Source organism: Dama dama, chromosome 32 (assembly GCF_033118175.1).
Source record: "Dama dama isolate Ldn47 chromosome 32, ASM3311817v1, whole genome shotgun sequence".
In the NCBI taxonomy this organism is placed as follows: Eukaryota; Metazoa; Chordata; class Mammalia; order Artiodactyla; family Cervidae; genus Dama; species Dama dama.
In genome coordinates, this window is record NC_083712.1 from 34508414 (window position 1) to 34530518 (window position 22105).

General features: G+C 36.9%; 1 protein-coding gene across 13 annotated transcripts in view; it reads left to right on the plus strand.

Annotated features, from left to right (window-relative positions):
- Positions 1 to 22105, plus strand: part of NRG1 (neuregulin 1) — a 1115683-nt gene that overhangs the window by 1059818 nt on the left and 33760 nt on the right. For all 13 annotated transcript variants that reach the window (XM_061134964.1, XM_061134972.1, XM_061134976.1 and 10 more), the window contains one exon: positions 14017 to 14146. In XM_061134964.1, the coding sequence (XP_060990947.1) occupies positions 14017 to 14146 (130 nt within the window). The remainder of the gene's footprint in view (positions 1 to 14016; positions 14147 to 22105) is intronic.

Genomic DNA, 22105 nt, shown 5'->3' on the forward strand with positions numbered 1-22105 from the left:
TCAGATATTTTACCTGTATTGGTAAATAATGAACTAGTTTTTATTCAGTCTGCTGAAAATTGTATTTGGCTTTATGATGAAAAAATGTCAACTAATTAGACTAAAAAGAAAACAAGAAGTCTAGAAAACAAAAATGGGGGGAATCAGGGGATATCTTGGGCACTTTATAATCTCTAGGAAAAGAGCTTTGATTCCAGGATTGATGAGATTGTGTTAAGGACCAAATAGCCTCCATCCTTATTTACAAATGAATTCTTCAGATCCTATCACTTTTTTCTACCAAAAAAAAAGAAAAAAAAAAAAATCTCAAGATAGAAAGCAGCTTTAAGTCAATGGGTAACAGAGTGCAGTTTGATTTTCTAAGGAAGGAAAGCGATAGTCACAAGCAAACACACACACAGACACACACACACACACACACACACAGAGTGCTCTGCCAAGTGAGGAATTAACTTCCCAAGCATGGACCTCAGGCCTAGTCTAGTGGCTGTGATAGATCCATGCAGCCGTTTGACAGGTTGTGATAACCTTTTAATGGAAAACAGTGTGAAGGAGCGGTGAAGGATTACTGAGTTCTAACAACATCTGTCTGCTAATTAAGACCCTTTTCTCATTATCACGGTGTAATTCCAGGAACCTGTGTGGCATCTGTAGAATAATGACTCACTTCCGTGAGTTCTTTAGACCCTGAGAAAAAAGGAAGCACTCAAGTTTTGGGCATAGAACATGAGGTTTTAAGGTACAGGGAGAAGCGAGTTTTTCAACAGAAAAGATCACCCATCTGGGACTGATGTCTGTGAAGATACTTACATCCCTGGGATTAAGTATCAAACACACTAGCAAGATGTGTAATCACCAAAAAAAGAATTTTTTTTAAAGCTCTGTTTTAACAAAAGCGCTCTATATTTCAGTATTATTAGGAAGTAAGGCATCCTTAAGGGACAAGCCATGAGTCAAACAGGTCTTTTGAAAAGATAGGGTTCAAGCTCTGGTTTCTTCTTATTAACAAGATCTCCTTTGTCTCGGATGGCTTGTTTCCACTAAGAAATATAACCAGAACTTGCCTGTGGTCTGTGAACCTTCCCTCAGTGGAGCTCAGAATCATGACTAACACTGGCTGGATTTCCCCATTCCGGTAGTCACTGGATTCAGTTATAACTGAACTGGCGAGTTCTCACTAGGTATTTGGAATTGCTTATCTGAGCGCAGATTCCTACTGAGACTTACCATTTGGTTTTGCAAAGTGTTTGACTTCTTTAAAGCTTTTCCTAGATTTCCCTGGCAGTCCAGTGGTTAAGATTCTGTGCTTCCCATGCGAGGGGTACAGGTTCAATTCCCTGTCAGACAACTTAAGATCCCACATGCTTCACAGCAAGTGCCAAATAAATAGCCTAGCATCATATGATATTAAAAAAAAAGTTTTTGGAGAAGGCAATGGCAACCCACTCCAGTATTCTTGCCTGGAGAATCCCAGAGATGGAGGAGCCTAGTGGGCTGCCGTCTGTGGGGTTGCACAGAGTCAGATATGACTGAAGCAACTTAGCAGCAGCAGCTATATATATATATATATATATATATACACACACACACAATAGAATATTACTCAGCCATAAAAAAGAATGAAACAATGCCATTTGCAACAACATGGATGTAGCTGGAGATGATTGTACTAGCTGAAGTAAGCCAGAAAAAGGCAAATACCATATGATATCACTTATGTGTGGAATCTATAATATAGTACAAGTGAACAAATCTACAAAACAAAACAGACTTACAGACATGCTTGCCAAGGGGAAGGTGGGTGGGTGAGGGAAGGATTGGGAGTTTGGGATTAGCAGATGCAAACTATTATATATGAGATGGATAAACAACAAGGTCCTACTATATAGCACAGAGAACTATATTTCATATCTTTCTTTATTTTATTTCATTTCATTTCAACCTATATTTCATTTCATTTCATTATGTGATAAGCCATAATGGAAAGGAATATAAAAAAGAGCGTACACATGTGTATAACTGAATCACTTTTCTGTAAACAGAAATTAACACAATATTGGAAATCAGCTACACTTGAATAAAAAAAAATTAAAAAAAAAAAAGTTTTGCATAAATGACAAATTTCAACTAAAGAAACTCCATGGGAACAGGAGGAATTAAACTGGCAAAGTGGACGTGGACTAGGGTTGGGTTGAGTTCTGCCTGCTTGGATGTTGGGGTGGCTTTGCAGAGCCATGATTGCCTCACAGCTAAGGGGCTCCCCAGCCCTGATTTCCTGCTGTGTGCTCTTCCTTCATCAGTGTTTAGGTATGGAGCCCTCAGTGAGGCATGAAAAGACCAACGATCTGTATTAAATACAGACTTGCAGTGTCTGTGGTTTATATTTGAAAGGCGGGAAGACCATAGCCATTCTGAATTATAACAGCATCAGGAGATGGAAGTGCTTTATTGGCCAGCTAGATATATCACCTCCAGGAAAAAGAAAACCTGGGAAGGGAGATGGGAGGGAGGTTCAAAAGGGAAGGGATTACATGTATACCTATGGCTGATTCATGTTGAGATTTGAGACAAAACAGTAAAATTCTGTAAAGCAATTATCCTTCAATTAAAAATTAATTTAAAAAAGAAATGTGAAAAAAACAACAAATTATATCTAAGACCCTACCTATGAACCTTCTTAATATTCCCTGTTTCTGCCAGAGAAGGGAAACAGCCAGGCAGCTTCGATAAGACCCTGACCTCTCCTCTACTTTCTTTTACATGTTTCAAGGTGCCCTTGTTTGGTTTAGCTGTAAGCGGAATGATGGTTTCCATAGAGTTTTTCCAACAAGCAGATGATGTCAAATATATAAAACAGCTCGACCAGATGATGAGAGTAGGACATTGAACACATGGCTCCAGTTTTGTTTTGTTTTGTTTAAAATATTGTGTTCTTTGGAAAAAGAGTTCGAAGCATGCACCTGTCTGTTTTCTTTTTATTGAACAAGGTTTAATGGCAACAGTAGGAAAACAGGTGTCTGTTCAGCTTGAGCATGAAGGCCTAGAAATTGAAAGACAAAATAGAACAAAAATCCCCAAGTCTTGAAGGAAAGCTTCTTTAGGCATGATGTAGTGGGGGTTAATTTATAATTTCGGCCCAATTCCTGCAAAGGCACGGGATTTGCCTGTCATATTTCCCATCCCCATCGCTAACCTAAAAAGGATATGTTCTTTAGAAAAACAAGACCTAGGGTGAACTAAGTATTATGAGACCAGCTAGCCTCTGGGCAGCAGGGCAAAGTGTTCTCTGGAGGTGAAGCATTTTAAGTTATGTGTGTTTCTCAAATGACCCTGTTTATGAAACAGGTGGTTGCCAAGGGGGATCGGCTTAGGAAGGGATGGAGTGGGAGGTTGGGGTTAGCAGATGTAAGCTTTCATTTATAGAATCGATAAACACCAGGGTCCCACTATACAGCACAGAGAACTATATTCAGTATTCCGTGATAATCCATAATGGAAAAGGATCTTTAAAAAAAATGTGTATGTGTATGACCGAATCCCTTTTCTGCACAGCGGAAATTAACACAACATTGCAAATCAACTATTTGTTGTTGCTGTCGATGATGACATCTTATTGCTAAGTCATGTCTTACTCTTTTGCAACCTCATGGACTGTAGCCTGCCAGGCTCCTGTGTCCATGGGATTTCCCAGGGAAGAATATTGGAGTGGGTTGCCATTTCCTTTTCTAGTCAACTATACTTCCAAAAAAAAAAAAAAAATCTGAAGAAAAAATAAAGTTGTGTGTTTGAAACTTTGTTTTCTGGCCATATGTAAACGGCCATAGCGATATTGAAAAAAGATTTCTGGATGTTATTTGGTGGCCTAGAATTTGTGCTAGGACCCTAAAAACTACAGAAACACATTTCATGGACACATCGTCCTACAGGAAGGGAAGTTTTGCTATTCTGGTCACGAACCTGGGAACAGGGAACTCCTGGGAGTTCTGGGAAAATCTGTGCCTTGAAATTAACCAAGTGCAAGACAGCAAGATTCCTATCATCGAACATGCTTTTACTGCTTCATTACTTTATACACAACAACCTTTGGCCTCAGTGTGGAAAATATTGAGTCTGGCTCTTTATGTCTACAGTCATCACACAAACGCAGAATTTCTGTAGTTTGGCTAAATGGCATGTAGCGATGGACAGTCTAGGGGTTTAGAGCTGCCAAGGTGCTGTTTGAAGGGATAGTCGTCAGGTCTATTGTGTTAGAGATCCACTGATCAAAGGGGTCTGACTCCAACCTGAAACCCTCGGAAGATGGTGTATGTGTTGTCTGGACCTTGTTTTTTACCTATACTTTTATAGAGACTCCTTTATGCAAAACACTGGACATGTAGATTACTTAAAATGATTTGTCAGGAGTCATTTCCTGTCAAGGACATGCTTTCATAAATCCTAGGACTATCACTACCTACATATCTGTATACTTAGAATTTTGGGCGAACTAGAATATTGTCTGCTTGTAACAGGTTCCTTGATATCAACAGACATGTGGTAGTTACATTAGGAAAGCATCAGTCATGTAGTTTTGGCTGCAAGACTTGACATTTTAATTTTACCAATGAGTGTTGAGTATTCAGAATAGGCTTCAGTCCCTCTGTCTTATTATGGGTAGTTCCTAGATTGTGTGAAGAGTAATGAGAAAATGTGTGTTTAGGCTGTTTGAATGCTTTAGAAAGAGGTGCAATACAAGGTGTGAAATACAAACTTCATCATTTAGTTCTTGCTTAATTTTAATGTATATGCATACAAAGTAGTGTTAATTCATCAGTATGTCACCAGTTCCTCTCCCATCATTTCCGTGCTAGTTTGAGCAGTCTTCCTGTCTCATTTAGGCCTTCATATCTGCTTCCCTGATCTGGTCTCCATTTTTCTCCCCTTCCAAAGACTATAGAATAGATCATTAATTTTTTTAATTATGGCCCTAAGCAAAAGCCCAACTCCCTCCATGACCTACAGATTAAACATTAATTTCAGCCAGGGTTTCTTTAATATGGATGTATTATTATTTTATAGCCTCATTAACTTCACCTCCCTATTTACAATCCATCTCCCAAACCTGCTTTTCATTGAACGTGAGATTTATTTTTCTACATCCACAAATTCATTTGCGTTTCCCTTTAGTAGAATGCCTTCTTCTCCCCAAAGTACAGATGGAATTCCCCTTCTAGATCATCCTTTCAAAGTATCTTCCATTCTGCATATTTATTGTTAGGATCACACCTACCTGACCTAATTGATTCATCTTTACTCTTGCTGTTGTGAATATAATTCTTTTATTTTATTAGATTTTCTTGCTAGTTAATATAGATATCCAACCATTTCTTCATTAGTTGCTAAGTCGTGTTCCACTCTTTTTAACCCCTTGGACTGTGGCACTCCAGTCTTCTCTATCCTCCACTATTTCCCAGAGCTTGCTCAAATTTGATAAAGTATCCACCTGCAATGCAGGAGACCCCAGTTCAATTCCTGGGTCAGGAAGATCTGCTGGAGAAGGGATAGGCTACCCACTCCAGTATTCTTGGGCTTCCCTTGTGGTTCAACTGGAAAAGATTTTACCTGCAATGCAGAAGACCTGGGTTTAATCCCTGGGTTGGGAAGATCCCCTGGAGCAGGGAAAGGCTACCCACTTCAGTATTCTGGCCTGGAGAATTCCCTGGACTATATAGTTCATGGGGTCGCAAAGAGTCAGACACAACTGAGCGACTTTCACTTTCACATATCCATTGAATTGATGATGCCATCCAACCATCTTATCCTCTGCCACCCCCTTCTCCACTTGGCCCTCAATCTTTCCCAGCATCAGCATCTTTTCCAGTGAGTCAGCTCTTCACATCAGGTGGCCAAAGTATTAGGGCTTTAGTTTCAGCCACAATCCTTTTAATGAATATTCAGGGTTGATTTCCTTTAGGATTGACTGTTTTGATCTCCTTGCAGTACAAGAGACTCTCAAGAGTCTTCCCCAGAGAAGGAAGTGGCAACTGACTCTATGGATAGTATCCAATTATATCACTTTCCAATAATGATTATTTCATCTTTCCTATAGTTGTACCACAATTTGTTATTCCTGCCTTGTTGCATTGGCTAGAACTTTCAAAGCAGTAGTCAGCATTCTTGGCTTCGTCTTGATATTAAGGAAACCACCTTACCAAGAGTTTCACAGTTAAGTATGACTTAGGTTGGTGGCCAGAAGTCAATATTTTTAGGTAGTATAGAGTATCATTCTAATTCCAGTTTATAAAGACATCTTTTTTAAAAGCCTGAAATTTATATTTTGCATTTTTAAGTTTTAAACATAGGTAAGCATACATTTAAACATGTACTTATAGATGTATGAATTTAAACATGCATACTGAACGTATGAAAGTGCAGAGAATAATGCAGCAATTTGCCATGCAGCCATCATCCACTTCAGCAGTGATCAGTTTTGTTTTGTCCTGATTTCACTCACTTTCCTTTCCTCTTACTGTTTTGAAGTAAATCACAGACATCTTATTCAATGTAGACATATTGCAGCATGTATCTCTGAAAGATAAGGACTATTTTAAACATAACCATAATGCATTTGACACATATACCAATTAAGGATAACCCTTTAGTAATATGTATTATCTAATCAATGATCAGATTGCCTCTTTTATCAGGATCTAAATAAGTTTTATTCATTGTGATTGGTTTATGTATCTCCTTTTAATGTCTATATTTTAGGTTTTTCTTTTCTCTCACCCTTGGATCTGTATCTAGTTCTAGTTGTCTTTGTCTTTTTATCTTCTTTTAAATTTTTTAAAAGAAATCAGGTTATTTGACCTGTAGAGCCTCCATAGTTTGGGTTTTGCCAGTTGTATCCTATGATGTTATTTTATATGTTCCCCCAACCTATGTTCTTCCTGTAAATTAGTAGCTGTGTCTGGATGCTTGATTAAATTCAGGTTTGATTTGGGGGATAAAAATGCTTTATAGATAGTTTTATAGAAATTGATTTTCAATCTCATCAGTGTTGATTATCTCTTGAAATGACCATATGACTTTTATTTTTTATATGCCATAATTTTTTTAATTTGATGAATAAGATAATGAATTTGCCTCATAGTTTCTGTCTTTTAACCTTTCATCTACTTTCATTTCATTTACTTGATGAATAAATTAACCTATGTCATTAAATGTCACATGGTAATTTCAGCAGCTCCCTGAATAACTGAATCCTTGATCAGTTCCCTTTGTTTTGATGTGAGTTGTTTGGTGCTCCAAACTTTTGACCAATTTGGAAAATGACAGTTTAACATTTTCTACAATGGCATGACCTTCTTCCAACCAAATTGATCCTGGTAGAAAATGCAGAATACAGTAAAGAATGTGTCCCTTCTACATTTAGCCTGGTGAGATCTATAAATACATCAAATTAAGCCAGTCAAGTGTACTGCTAATATTTGCTTTGTAGACTACATAGATTTTACTCCTTTAGGAAAGGTATTGATAGGAAAAGAGTCAATGAACAGCTTGAAAGTTTGTTGACTTCTGGCTATGGAAATTTTATACTCAGATAAAACTGTCAGCAATTAATAGAAAATATACAGCAGAACTGTATATCTGGAGTGGCTTCTTAGCCATGAAAAGATTATTGACTTAAGGAAGAAAATGTAGCTTTCCTGTAACTCCACCCAGGCAGCAATCCACTGTAGGAGACTCCCTTAGCAAAGCTAAGACATCCTAAAAGGTGTTTATGCCATTAACTTGTTGCTCTAATAAGTAGTTGACTAGAATGATCACCCTGTGATCATTGTGAGTGAAATGTGCTGTAAGAAAAAGAAAAAAAAAGCAACATCTATTGTTTGAAAAATAACCTTTCTTGACAAGTTTTATTTTTCTAAGGATAACACTATCTAATGACACCCAGGCATTTGCTCAGCAACTGCTGGCAACTTAGAATCTGTTTTCTGTTTAGCTACAAATGAGCTCAGGGTTACAACAAAAATTATATTTTCTTTTACGTGGAGAAACCCCGTGGGTCACTTTTCATTCTGCTGAAAAAGGAAGAAATAATACTAGAGTCTTCCCAGAGAGCTTGTAAGGGAGGGAGGAATCTAAGGGCCATCTTATGAATCGCCTTCAGCCCCAATATACATATAAGAAAATAGAAAATGAGTGTGTCCTGATTCACTTCTGTGACCTTGGGCAGCCTATACACTTTTGTGAATTGCTTGAGGAATTTTATGAAAGGCTGCAGAACTATTCTTTTGAGATGATTTGTATCCTCTTTTTCAATATAGGATAAATGATACAATCTGTGAAGATTCTTTTTGGTCCACCATTCTACGTGCTCATTAGATGCTAAAACTCAAGTCCATCACTTAAATCAAATAACCTCCATCAACCCTTGTCACCTTATTCTTTGGACAGATGCTTACCTTCTGGGTAATCTACCAGCTTCTAAGTATTTCCAGCTTGGGACTTCCCTGGCAGTCCAGGGGTTACAAACTTCACCTTCCAATGAGGGGATGTGGGTTCGATCCCTGCCTCAAGGCCAAAAAACCAAAACATAAAACAGAAGTGATATTGTAACAAATTCAATAAAGACTTTAAACAGTGGTCCCCATAAAAAAAAAATCTTAAAAAACATTACTTCCAGTTTATTAGTGAGTGCTGAGGTCCATGAAGTGAGATGCTCTAATTCTACTTTAGAAAGTTCTGGTTCCATTTATGGTCTCATGATGGTTCTTCCCTTAGGAAGAGGGAAGTGTTTCTATAGCAGAGTTGAGGAGAGGAGAGGCCAAGGAGATGGGCTCTGGGAATACCCAGGTCAGGATGGGTTTCTTTGATCTTCTCTTATCACTTTTTCCCCCCCAAGTATCTATTTGCTATTCAGGAAAGGATTGGATTACTACTTGAAAAAAAAAAAAAAAGCCAACCCAGAGCAATGCTTCCGTGGTTTTGTCTGGCTCTGGATCTTCCTTTGGAGAACAAATGCCTTCCCCACCCATCCGTTGGCATCTATAGGAACTGCGTTAGGTGGCGTGGCTTTTCCTGCTCATCTTCTGAGCCAGAGCATCATTTTCCGGAACCACATAAGCATTTTTTCCTAGTAGAAGTTCAAAGTGCTCTGGTACATAATTGCTGAGGAGCTATATTCTAAGCAAAAATAATAATTTCAGATTTATTTTAAAAAATTGGGAGATCGAAGATCAAGGAAACATGCAGATTTCTAAATATATAGCCACGGAAAATATCACAGGTAAGGATTGGAGAAAAAAAAAAAAACCCTGCAACTTTGCAGCGATTGACAGTTTCATGTCGGAATATAAAAATTGTTAGTATTTGTATATGTTATTGAGAAAACTGCATGGAGTGATTTAATTTCATCTTTTGCAAGTAAACTGTTAAGAATTGTCCTTAAAACTCCTATTCTGGGCTCATTCCCTCAGGGAAGACAGGATCTAATGATCCTTCCTTGAGGTAAACACTATAAACTCATACTAATTCCTGCTAATTGTCAAAGAAGAATAGACTGGTTTCTTATCAGTTGTTTCCTTTTGTGTAATAGCTGTGGTCTGTTAGTGCTATCTACTTCCCTGATAAGGAAAACACCACCTAAAACAAGCAAGAAAGTGAACCATCCTTTCCAGCAGTATTTTCTTTTTAGGCTGTCTTTGAGCAGAAAAAGCCTGGTATACTACAGGAAATACACTGTGTGATTCCATGGGAAAATATTTAGTAATGAGCAGCCAACACTTAATTACTTCTCAAAATTTTATTGTGTATATTTACTAAAGTGTGCAATAGTATGTGATTCCCAAAATGTTTAGTTACTGATTCTGTGGCCCATATTCTATAGACATGTTGCTATTAATATTTTTAAATATTTTAGAGTTTTAAACTGTTCAGATAACCCATACGATTGTAAATATGTTGAATTTATGTAACTTGAAGCCCAGTCAGAAATGTTTGAGAATTGCACCTGAAACTTACAATATATTGTAAATCATATTCTTCAATAAAAAAAAATTTTAAGAACCATTATAGAATTATGTGGATCTGGAAAGTTGAAAATAATTACATATTTGAGATAGTTTCTTTTTCTTTTAGCTCAATTGTTCTTCAGTTTTATTTTATATGCAAATTGAATAGGTATAAATTATTGACAGTGATTTTGAAAAAGAATAATTTATTAATATTTGCTTCATGTTTTATAATCACTCAGTGGTTACCCCTCCAAATCAAACCATCTCTTCACATTTTGTAAAAGAATAATTTACCAAGAAACAACATTCGAGGCTGATTGTATGTAATTACAGAGTCCGGACAGAAATGTTTTTGCTTCTCTTTGTTCCATATTTATGCCATTAGTAATGGAAACATGTCATCTCTTTGTGTGTAATTTTGCAGCTGGCAAAGCATTTTATCAAGCTTTGTGGCAATGCTATGATATCTCAGTTTTGTAGCTGAATACTCTGAGACAGGTAGCTGGGGCCAGAGTCCTGCAGATAGTATTTGGCAAAATTGTGCCTTGCACCTGATTCTTCTCAGCTAACTCTAGGGTCCTTTCACTACCTTTTATCTGTAAAGATCTCCTTTTAGGGAAAATTGTTTACAGTCTTACAAATTTCCACTGCAGTGACTTTAGTTATTGTTATGTCTAGGTGGTCATTAAAGAATTGTGGATAGATGGAAAGAAGAAAGGGAGGGAGGCAGGCAGGCAGGCTAGAAAGGAGGGAATCCTATTGCATGGTGCAGGATTTGGGGAGTCTTTAAAATGGTAAATTTAGTCTCCACATCGTTGGTTAAGTCAGAGAATTGTCCAGACCTCCTCAAAATGGTCACTAGTCACTAGTCCTGACAGTCACTTGTCTATCCTGACAGACCAGGCTGAGAGTGAAACGCTTGAAGCAGCTACCGTACCACTTACACTTTCTTCCTTATAATTTTGAAGTTGGTAACATCCCAGAGAAGGTGTGTTTGGGACAAAACATCCATATAAATGCCAAACATAAAAGTAATGAAGTCATAGTTACGTATTCCTGATTGCTGTTCAGTTAGCACTTACTTTTGTTGTTGTTGTTTAGTTGCTAAGTCGTTTCTGACTCTACCGGCAGATTTTGACCAACTAGTTACAAAGCAGAAGGAGGCAGAGTTTATTAAGGACTGAATAAGTGAGATCTCTGTTGCCTACTTCTAAAAGCAGCTATGAAGGTCATCTTTTAGATATCAAAAGCACATTCTCTTGGCAGAACTGTAATCTTTACCTCTTATAAATTCCTGCCAGCTGCTTGAAAAAGAATGCTGTTTCTACAGTTTGGCTGAAGAACCTGCTTTGTCTGTCTCATTAATTTCTGGCAGAATTACCAAACGGAAACTGACTGAGCAATATAGCATGTATAGGCCAAAGACAAAGGATATCACTGCAAAATTTATAGATCTGCTTAGGGCTGACTGTGCACAGCGTTCAACTAAGGAGAATATAGGGAAGCCTGGCAAAAATCTGAAAGATGCATTTATCACCATTTCCATCCCCGGTTCTTCTGACAATTACAACTTATTCCCGTGTTTGGCTGTTGGTTCAGAACAGCTGTACCCAAGTCAGTCCACACGTTGTGTCTCCTGGGAGTTAATTTCTGCTTTGTAATTCCGTGATCAGTTTTATTCTTTCTGCTGCTAAAGGATGTAAGCACTAAGTAAGATAGTCCCTGATCACATAAGAGAGCTGCTACTGCATTTTCTCCAAGAGTTATTATCAACTATTCCTATTCCTAGTGATCCTAGTCCATGATCTAAGGACGTTTCAAATGATTGTGTCATAACTCAGGGTGTCATGCAAAGGATAATGCATGTCAGGGAGAATGCTTTTAAAGGATTGGGGGAGGGGGAATGGATTATTTCAAGTTTTAACCCCACGTTTCTTAATGCTACTTAGTTAATAATGCAAGATCAGAAGGTCCAAGGAATAGGTACGATGTATCTGTCTCTTCTGTCTATCACAGCTAATTTTCTTTGTTAGTTTGCAATGAATATGGAGTGTCCGCTTTGGCGGAGAAGGGAATGTTGGTTTTGCTGGTTTTAGTGAAAGCCTCAGCATTTGTTCTGGAAGAGCCTGCTGCAGTGTTTGCTGGCCAGCTTGGATAAGGGGGAATTCTTAGCAGACTGGTAGGAGGGATTCAGGGACTGCTGCTGGGGTCTGCTGGAGGCTCAGAGCTCCTTTGCAGGAATGAGGGTGACAGAACTCTGCGGGCGGTCCCTTCAGCAGAAATACTCTGCCCAATTTGTCATTCCGTAGATCCCTGTCAGCAGTGAAAGTTCTCAAGCACAAAACCTTTAACATTGAAGACAACCACCCACCTGATATTTTTAAAGGTAGTTGCCATGGATGAAAATATTCATAACACCTAAGTATATAGTTTTTGACATGAAGATATATGTCGAAATTCTTGCTAAGTGATATATAGAAATTGCCTACTCAATCATATTATAGACCAAATGATGCAAATTATGTTCCCTTCTTCCTGAGAAGAAAATGGTAAAAGGGTAGCTGATAACAGAGGGTAAAAAAACCTCTCTTTACATTCCATGGTTCTTTGATTAGGTTTATAGACCTGATTTGGAGAGAGCTTTTTATTGGAATAGTTAAAAAATGAACCCAATTTTTAATTACTATAGTAATGATTCGAGAAAAGCTTGCCTCTTTGAAATCTTCAGATTTCTATTAAGCTTTACATCTGAGTGATAGATACCAAAATTAAGATTCTTCCCTATTTATTCCATTTCCACACCTGCTGTTATTCATCAGATGCCAGTTTAGCACCAATTTGTTTACCTTGTTGTTGTTAAGTCACTAAGTTGTGTCCAACTCTCTGTGATCCCATGGACTGCAGCATGCCAGGCTTCCCTATCCTTGTCTATCTCCCACTCAAACTCGTGTCCACTGAATCGGTGATCCTTTACCTAGATTATTGATAATCTCTGTAAAAGTTGTGTAAGAGTCCCCTGTTTTCTAAATGGGAAAATTGACCATCTGGGCGGTTCAGTAACTTACTCTTGAACACAAAGCTAGTAGGAGATGGTATTTGAACCAGATCTGTCTCCAAAGTGCAAATCATTTTGACTGTCCTTTGCTCTTCCTCCTAAAAGCCATTGGTGAGAACCATGAAATGGTGCCAAACTTACCTTAGACAGAAGAATAAGAGACCAGAAAGGCATGGAATCATTCAGAAACTGGATAATCAGATGCTAAGTATTTTGATCAGGTAGAGTAACAATCAAACAGAATTAGAGGAGCAATTAGGTTAAATGTCAAACACAATGTGCACTGATGAAGGAAATGAAAAAGAAAGGCAGGAGAAAATGGAAAAATACATTAAAGGTCAAATATACGTAAACAACAGCATCTGAATTCCAGTTGCAAATACTAAAATCGAAATTAATAAGGAGGACAAAGGGTTAAAAATCACTAAGACTGTGTCAGATAATATTTCATTTCATAATGAAATAATGTTATTAGTTGCCATTTAAAATTAATACCTAAATTCAGTTGCACTGATATGAATTTATATCACTATTTTTGAGCCTTCCTGCAAAATGTTTCTTTTTTTTTTTAACTTCTTGTTTTGTATTAAGGTATGGCCAATTAACAATGTTGTGATAGTTTCAAGTGAACAGTGAAGGGACTTGGCCATACATGGAAAAGGTATTTTTCTTAGTAGATCTTCTCTTTTCCACTTCTTTAGAAGATAAAGTATTGGTTATAAGAAATGTTTGTTTCCTATTTAATTGTAATTAACTATAATTACCCTTTTATAATTTTATTCTGTTTATTTACATGTAGAAAGTACTTCATGTCTTTAAGTCTTAATGCTGTTGTTTGTTAAACCAGAAAGTTTAGTGGAGTACATCTTATCTATATGAGCTCTTCCTTCTAAGAGCATTTAAAGGCTGCTAAGAAGAGGGAAAGATGGGTGTAAAACTTTCCCTTGTTTATCTTTTATCCAGCCACATCTACATCTACAGCTGGGACAAGCCATCTTGTCAAGTGTGCAGAGAAGGAGAAAACCTTCTGTGTGAATGGAGGCGAGTGCTTCATGGTGAAAGACCTTTCAAATCCCTCAAGATACTTGTGCAAGTAAGAAAAGAAATCCTCTGTGTGACTTCTGTCCATGACCGCTTCTTTCAGATGATTCCATGTCCCATGATGTATTGTTGCTGCCTTTTCCAGTTTTGTTGCATTGTTTGAATAATGCTGTTTTATTTGTAGAGTGTTGTGAAAAGTTCACACCATTTATCTACTCTGTTATATCCAGAATGGTTTTTTGCTTTTTTCCATGTGGGTGTTTGGTTGTTTTTTTTTTTTTTTTGGGGGGGGAGGGGGGGGTTTGCCTTCATATTTATAAAGTTGCTTTGCTTGTGGTTTTCCTCCTTGTTACTTAAGAGAGATGTGCAAATATCATAGACGCCTAGAACTTTGGACACCTGCATCTCCATCCAGTGTATGAATGAAGCTGTAAGATAATGTTCCTTTTTACCCTGGTGTCACCTGTGAAGCAAATAGGACAACTAAAAGAAGCAGAAGGGCAGGCAATTATTTGATGACCCATCTGTTAAACTTGGCATTAGCTTTATAGCTCCTTTAAAAAATGGAGTTTAAGTTGATCTCACTAATGAAAAACCAGCAATGTGTATTAGTTTGGAAATGCACTTAGTGTGTGTAGCATCATTGCGTGTAGAAGGCAGAGTGTTTTTTCATGCACTGTAGTTATTTATAGATATGTTTAAAATGGTGCTCTCTCCAATGACCTGAAGGAGTTGATGAACGGTTAAGAAGTATCACAGTTATTCTCTCTCAATAGACAAAATTAAACAAAGATGTTGTCAGGACATTAAATATTAAAACTCTGCAGTTAAAATTAGTAGGTCTCATTAAAAGCATGTTTATTGTGTAATGCATTTTTAGTTTATGCTTGATATATAGGGTCTGTGTGGTCCATGGACTCAAATAATTTGTCATGTTAAAAGATATTTAATGTCTCATTGAAATGATTAAAAATACACGTTTATTTTGTAGTTAACTAGGAGCTGTATCTTTCATAGATATAGAGAATAATTATAAGCCAAGATAAAATTAATAGGTAAGAATCTTTTCAAAACTTTGAAGCAAGATAAAAAATGAAAGCATATATATAAAAAATAATTTCTTCCAACTCTGAATGATTTTATGACTATCAAATGTTTATTTTTTTAATTTTTTATTTTATATTGTGATTTAGCCAATTAACAATGTTGCGACAGGTTCAGGTAGGCAGCAGAAGTACTCAGTCACACATGTACATGTATCCATTCTCCCCCAAACTCCGCTCCCATTGAGGCTGCGGCATAATACCGAACAGTTTCCTATGCCAACATGTTTATTGTTTGAAAATCAAAGATTCACTTTTTTGGTCACCAGCATATCAAATCTATGTACCTATAGTGGAGAATTAAAATTGGTCAGTTTCAGCCTTTGATTCTGCCAGTTTGCTGTGAATATATCCCAAACATTCCTCCCTCCCTGAATTTTTCATTGTGAGTGGAAATGAATAAATTCTGTAATTTCCTATAAGATTTTCTCTGATCAAAATAGAAAATATCAGAAGCTGAGAATTGGAATCTGTAAAATGAGGTACATTTACTATATGGGTACATCCTGCTAGTCTGTCCTAGTCTTAGACATACAATCTAGCTATGTTTCAGTAAATCTCCTTGGAAGAAAACCTTTAAATTACAGTTCCTTAGATGCTTCTCCTTTTTAAACAATCGTACCCAGATTATTTAAATCTATGCCTCCTCTTTTTTTTTTTTTTTTTTTACTTCTTTGAAACTTCTCTGAGATGACCCAGTTTTAATTATAATAATGAAACATGATCTTTTTCATCCTAGCCTTTGCAAAAAGATTTGCAAGCTGAGTGAGTACATATGATAGTTTCTGAATACCTCTTAGGAACCAATGCATATTAATTTCAGCTATTCTGTGGCCCTCCCACGACCCATACAAAACCTGCTGTCACCTAAGTGCTATTCATTGGTTCCATTTTGGTATTGTGCCAACAGCTGTGATTTTTTTTTTCCACCCACACAGCTTTTCATTAAACATTAAGTCCAATCTAGAAAGAAATACTTGTTTTTTATTTTTCTAATCTTAATGTGAAATGTTTGGTATTTCTCTAATAGTTACTAAAGCAGCAAACCACAAGTAAACATTGTGTCCCCCAACTGAATCCTGTACCAATTCTCAGAAAATTTGCACTATGATTTTATCATATCTTTTTTTTTTTTTGGTAATTGTAATCTTTCAGAAAAGTGTTAAAGATTATCATGAGCTCTTATTGGAAAGAAAACCTGTGACATTTATGATTTTGATAAGTTTTATCCCCCTTTTGCACTGCCTTTATTAATACACGAAAGCAAGCCAGAACACTGAAGAATTGAGTGTAGTCAATATCCAAAATATTTCATGCCTTTTTTGTTCAATGAGTATATCTTTTAATCCCTGTGTTGCAAACATGTATAACATTAAAAACAATCACTAGTCAGAAATGAAACAAAGGCGCATAATATACCAAGTCTTACAATAACATGTTGTTCACTGGACGACTTGAATAGAAACAGAAAACGTGAAAGTGTTGCGTTGGCTCATCATGGCCCTGTGTATGAAGCCGGTTCATAGTTTCCATATGGTCCATCTGTCTAGAGCAAAACATTTCTGAAGCATGAACCACATCGTTCAAAGTCAGCTTTATCCCTGACTTAAGACATGACTCAGAAACACCACAAGCATGTAAGTTTCCAAGTGGTCTCTCTGGTCACCTAATCCACTCTTGTCTTCTTGGGAGTTGAAGTGGAAGACTTTACAGCAAATCTCTTTTGTCTCTCCATTTAGAACAAGGTGTTCCAAATGGATTAACCATATAACAGTTAAACACTTCTCTGAGGAGAGGTTTAGCTGTTACTTGGACTTCTCTCCTGGGAACAGTGTGGGAATTTCCGCGGTGTTTCTCATCTTTTATATTTCTCTTCTCTCTATAGTAATTTAAAATTTATCCTGAGGGGGAGGGAAAAAAAAAAAAAAACAGTTTCTATTCCAGATTGCATAAAGACCAGAAAAGAATCATTCCATCTTTTACCCTCTGGTGCCCCATGTAGTCACATGGTTCAAAGAAAGAAGACACATTGAACTTGACATTGTCCAGATTATCCTCTTGGTTTTCTCCCCTTGTTCTTGTATATCTGCTCTTCTGAGTAGTTATACTTAAGACAACTCTTTTGGAACATGTTGATGTGATTTTTTTTTAATCTAAAAATGACTTTATACCAGACCATAATTATAAACCCATGATGCTGTCCTGTGGACAGATGTGGCATCCCCATGTGGGGATTAGAGTTTTAACCACCAATTTTGGTGACTAGTCTTGAGCTCTTTCACTTCAACTCTCTGGACAATTTATTTATAACATAGAGTTAATATATTCTCCAAATTTCTTCCCAGGAGTCAGTGAAATTAAATGAACTCATTTCTGTGAAAGCACTTCTAACTCTGGGGAAGTGAGTTTTTCCTTACAATAAAAAATAAATGGTAGAATTACATTCTCTCTGTAGACATTGGAAAAATATATACACCTGTCTTAACAGACTGTGTTATCATGTTTAATTCCCAGTTCTTCATTTTGTTTAACACTAGCTGTTTTTATTTGATTTGTTGGGGCCACCAACTAGCTTTATAACTTTGCATTTGATGTTCATTCAATCATGTAGTATCTCTGATCATTAATTTCCTTATATTTAAAAACAGAAACAGAAAACAAACAAAACACAAAGTGGGAGGTGCCTTTAAACATGAACTTATCATTTCATCTAATTAATTTTTATGAAACCATGTAGTATATATAAGGGCCTATATTGTATTACACATGATTATAGAGACAGTTATGAAAATATTTAACTATAGGAGATAAAGTCACAATAAATGTGCTATAATAAACTCGGTAAATGAAATGTTAATTAAAATTTGTTTATAAAACAGCTACATCTATCCCAGGCATTTTTGTAAACACAGAGAAAATATACAGCATGGTCTCTGGTCCCTGGGAACTTAGTCTATTTATGGAAATAGAGTAACTGAAATAGTAGATCAATTAGAGTGTCTTTATCCCAAGTGGTACAGTGCTGATTATTATGATAATGAGAATTTAAAGAAGAAAAAGAAAAGCCTGGAATATGTTGAAGACTTTATAAGCATAGTCATCATTTATGGAGTTTTTTCCACATACTATTAAATATACCATATACCATACCATCTAATCTTCCCATTAGACACAGTGACATGAATGCCTTAGGCCAGCAACTCCATTTTGGGAAGTAAAACAAAACAAACAAAAAAAGTCAGGTTAGACAGGAGAATCAGTTTCTGAGCTCTGAAAACCAGGGAGAGGACTTTGGACATTGTGACAGCTAGTCAGGAGTCATAGTACCTTCTGGAACAGGTTGGGTACACCATAAACCTAGAAGATGTTTAGGGTGGAGAGACTTCCATAGAGATTAGAGACACATGGGCACTAGATAAGATGGGGAGAGAAAGCCAAGATATTAGCTAAGGTTAAGGTTTTATAAAATCCGTGCTTAGTAATTGATGCAAGTAAAAATGATGATGAGAATAATATATTTATAGCACATTAGTAGCTGGTGGTTCAGATTCAAGTTGTGTCCTGTAGCCTCATCATCATGGCTGTAGAAGGAGATATTTGGAATACAGCAAAGGAATATATTTTGGATTAGTCCTGAAGTGCCTAAGAATAGCCAGCTCTGGGAGACCTCATCCTTCAGAGCAAGTGAGGCACATAGCTGCTATCAGATTGAGACAGATTTCCGATCATTAATTAAATTGTAAAGGATAGGTGTGCTGAGTGCTTTGACAAGTATTTAGGGAGCTAAGGGAATGTATCATGGAGGACACCAACCAGCGAGAAGCAGAGTCTTCATGGGGGAAAATACATGTATGTAGCCCTCACCTTGAGAAGCATATAGTCTATTTAAAATAAAATGATCTCTCAGCAAAATTCAAGTATACAATACCATATTATGAACTAATTACACATTAGATCCCAGGGAGGATTTTTTTTATCTTATAACTGAGGAAGTTATAAGTTATCTTATAACTGAAATTATTTATCTTATAACCAAAAATTTTTAAATAGTCACCATATGAGGTGACTGATGAGTTAATTAACTTATTGTGGTAATCATGTTACAATGTATAATATATCAAATCATCAGTTTGCACACCTTAAGTGTATACAATATTGTCAATAATACCTCCATAAATCTGGTGGAGGATATCAAAAATTAAAATAAAATGCACCATTTTGAAATATTTCTATTGAAAGTTTTAAGTCAAAAGTGAGTATTTAGAGGTTTCATCATCAAATGAGGCTGGAGTAGATGGAAGGTTCAGAATCGCTATGCTGTGTACAGAGGCATCCTCCAGAGACAAAACCAAACCACAAATTAGCCGCGTCCATAAGTCATCATGTCACAAGGACAGAGAGATGTATGGGCTATAGACTGAGCCCGTATCCAATGAAATTGTTTGACCCCAAAGTAAAGAATACATCATTTAGGGTAAACAATGGCAAGGATTTTCATCTACACATGAGCATTTCAGAACAAGCTGTACAAACAGAACTTTGGGAAGGGCACCAGGGTTCAAACGAGGAGAGGTTGATTCATAAACACCGACACCTCATTAGTGGGATTGTATGTCTTAGACATTGAAAAACAGCAGTGCAGATCCAGGATGACTTCGTTTTTTTTTTCCCCCCCTCAGTATTTATCCATGAGTCCACTGTGGCTACTCTTTGTATACCGTTATCTCAAAAATTGGGAACTAGTCCCCAGATCATAATAAAAAAGAAATGGGATGATCCATGCTAGCTGAACAGTGATGGGGAGGTCTAAGGTTGGATCTGTAGGAAATGTTATTGAAGGAACATATTATATTTAATATTTTCTTTAATGATGTTGAAGAAGGCATTTCCTTGAGGAAACAAATGTCTTTTGCAGATGATACCATAAGGAACACTAAAACACAAAATTAGAAAAGCATATACGAACCTTAAGAAAATTCACTTCACAGGAGATAACAGAATGCAGTTCATTTTGGAAAAATGCAGACTAATAGTAACAATCCATTTGGGAAAGAATAATGTACAACACAGATACTCAGCCAGTGAGTGGGCGAGTTCTGGTCAGAATCCCGAGTGAAGGGGGGGAAAATGTCAGCCCTTGTAATAGGATACTGTATAAAAACAAGCTAGCACATTTCCAAGTCTGGTTTACAGAGTAAGAGCCGAAGTCCTTAATGCCTAACATTTAAACTCACCGATAACCCTTCACATGTATATGTTGGCCTTTCCATTACCTACTATTTGTAAACATGGACATCAAAGAAATTGCTTCAGATGTTGTACTATATGAAGGAAATACCCAAACCAGTATTGAGGTAGAGTGAAAAGGCAATAGGGCTTCTTCTTTTTTGAATGATTGTCTAAAATATCTCCTGCTGGAGTGATGGGTAAATAGAGGGGAAATACCGTATGTAAACCTGTTTCCCTTCTCCTGTCGGATCAAGGGAGAACCTAATGAAAATTAATGAAACCAACAAGTAAAGACAGGAAGAGAAGGGATGTAAGAATGGTTTATAAATTGACCATAAATTTAAAAAACCACTAAGCCATTTATAATGGCTTATAAAATTAGCAAATCCTAAATAACCGGAAGTTTCCTGGGGTTCTGGAAATATCTTTAACAATATCTAGTGTCTCCACCAAAAAAAAGCAGGGGGGAAATAATTTATTCAATTAGAATGTAAAAACTATACCAAACAGTACTGAGTCACAAAATGACATGAATTGATAATTGATTACACAGTAAGCATATCAGGATAATCACCATGTATTAAGGTTATTATTAAGAACTGTTTTTATTTTACTATGCAGAAGTCTTGGTTACTAGACTGTAACTGCTTTATTGAATCCTGGGTTAAATGGTATTTCAGTAATGGGATTTAAATTTGAGGTAACAGACTTACTGTTAAGGAGTTATATGGAGTCTTTTCCAAATTACAGACTCAATGTTAAAGGTTTCTATATAGGCGAAGGAGTTTGTGAGGAAGGTACTATAGAAAAAAATTATTTGGAAGTCTACAGAGGAGAGAGTTGGTCACAAACTATAGAAATGAAAGCCAAAAGTTCAATATTGACCTGTACTTGGCCAATCAATTGGTTATATGGGTCTGTTTGATACAGTTCTTTAGTGGACACTATGTTCTAACTTTCAGTCACTTAGTCAGTTCAGTCAGTTCAGTCGCTCAATCGTGTCCGACTCTTTGCGACCTCATGAATCGCAGCACGCCAGGCCTCCCTGTCCATCACAGACTCCCGGAGTTTATTCAAACTCATGTCCATCGAGTCGGCGATGCCATCCAGCCATCTCATCCTCTGTCGTCCCCTTCTCCTCCTGCCCCAAACCCCTCCCAGCATCAGGGTCTTCTCCAGTGAGTCAACTCTTCACATGAGGGGGCCAGTTCTAACCTTCAATCACGTTCAATTTAACCAGTATTTTATGAGAGTCCTTCAAGAGCCAGGCACTGAGCTAGAATGTTAGAGCTATAAAATGATCAGAATATGTTCACCGTCTTCACAAAGAGGTAATCACAAGACCAACAGGTCCAGGCAGTGGAAGAGATTCAGGCATCATGCAGTGAGCCAAATAAGGAATCCCTCACCCAGGGTGTGGACATGAGTTGGTGGGGAGGTGACACTCAGGAAGGAATTGATGTTGAATTTGAAGAGACAGTGCTTCAGTTCAGATGAAACTGTCTGTGAATGTTCATCTCCTGAAGAACAAATATAGAACAAAGGGTGCTTACCTTTGCTTATCTTTGTTTATCTTTGTATAAGAGCAAATACTAAAATTTTTTAAAATATCTCTATCTTCTAATCTGATAGGTAAAACAAATGGTACATATAGTTTTGAAGCTGCAGTAAGGGCTCAA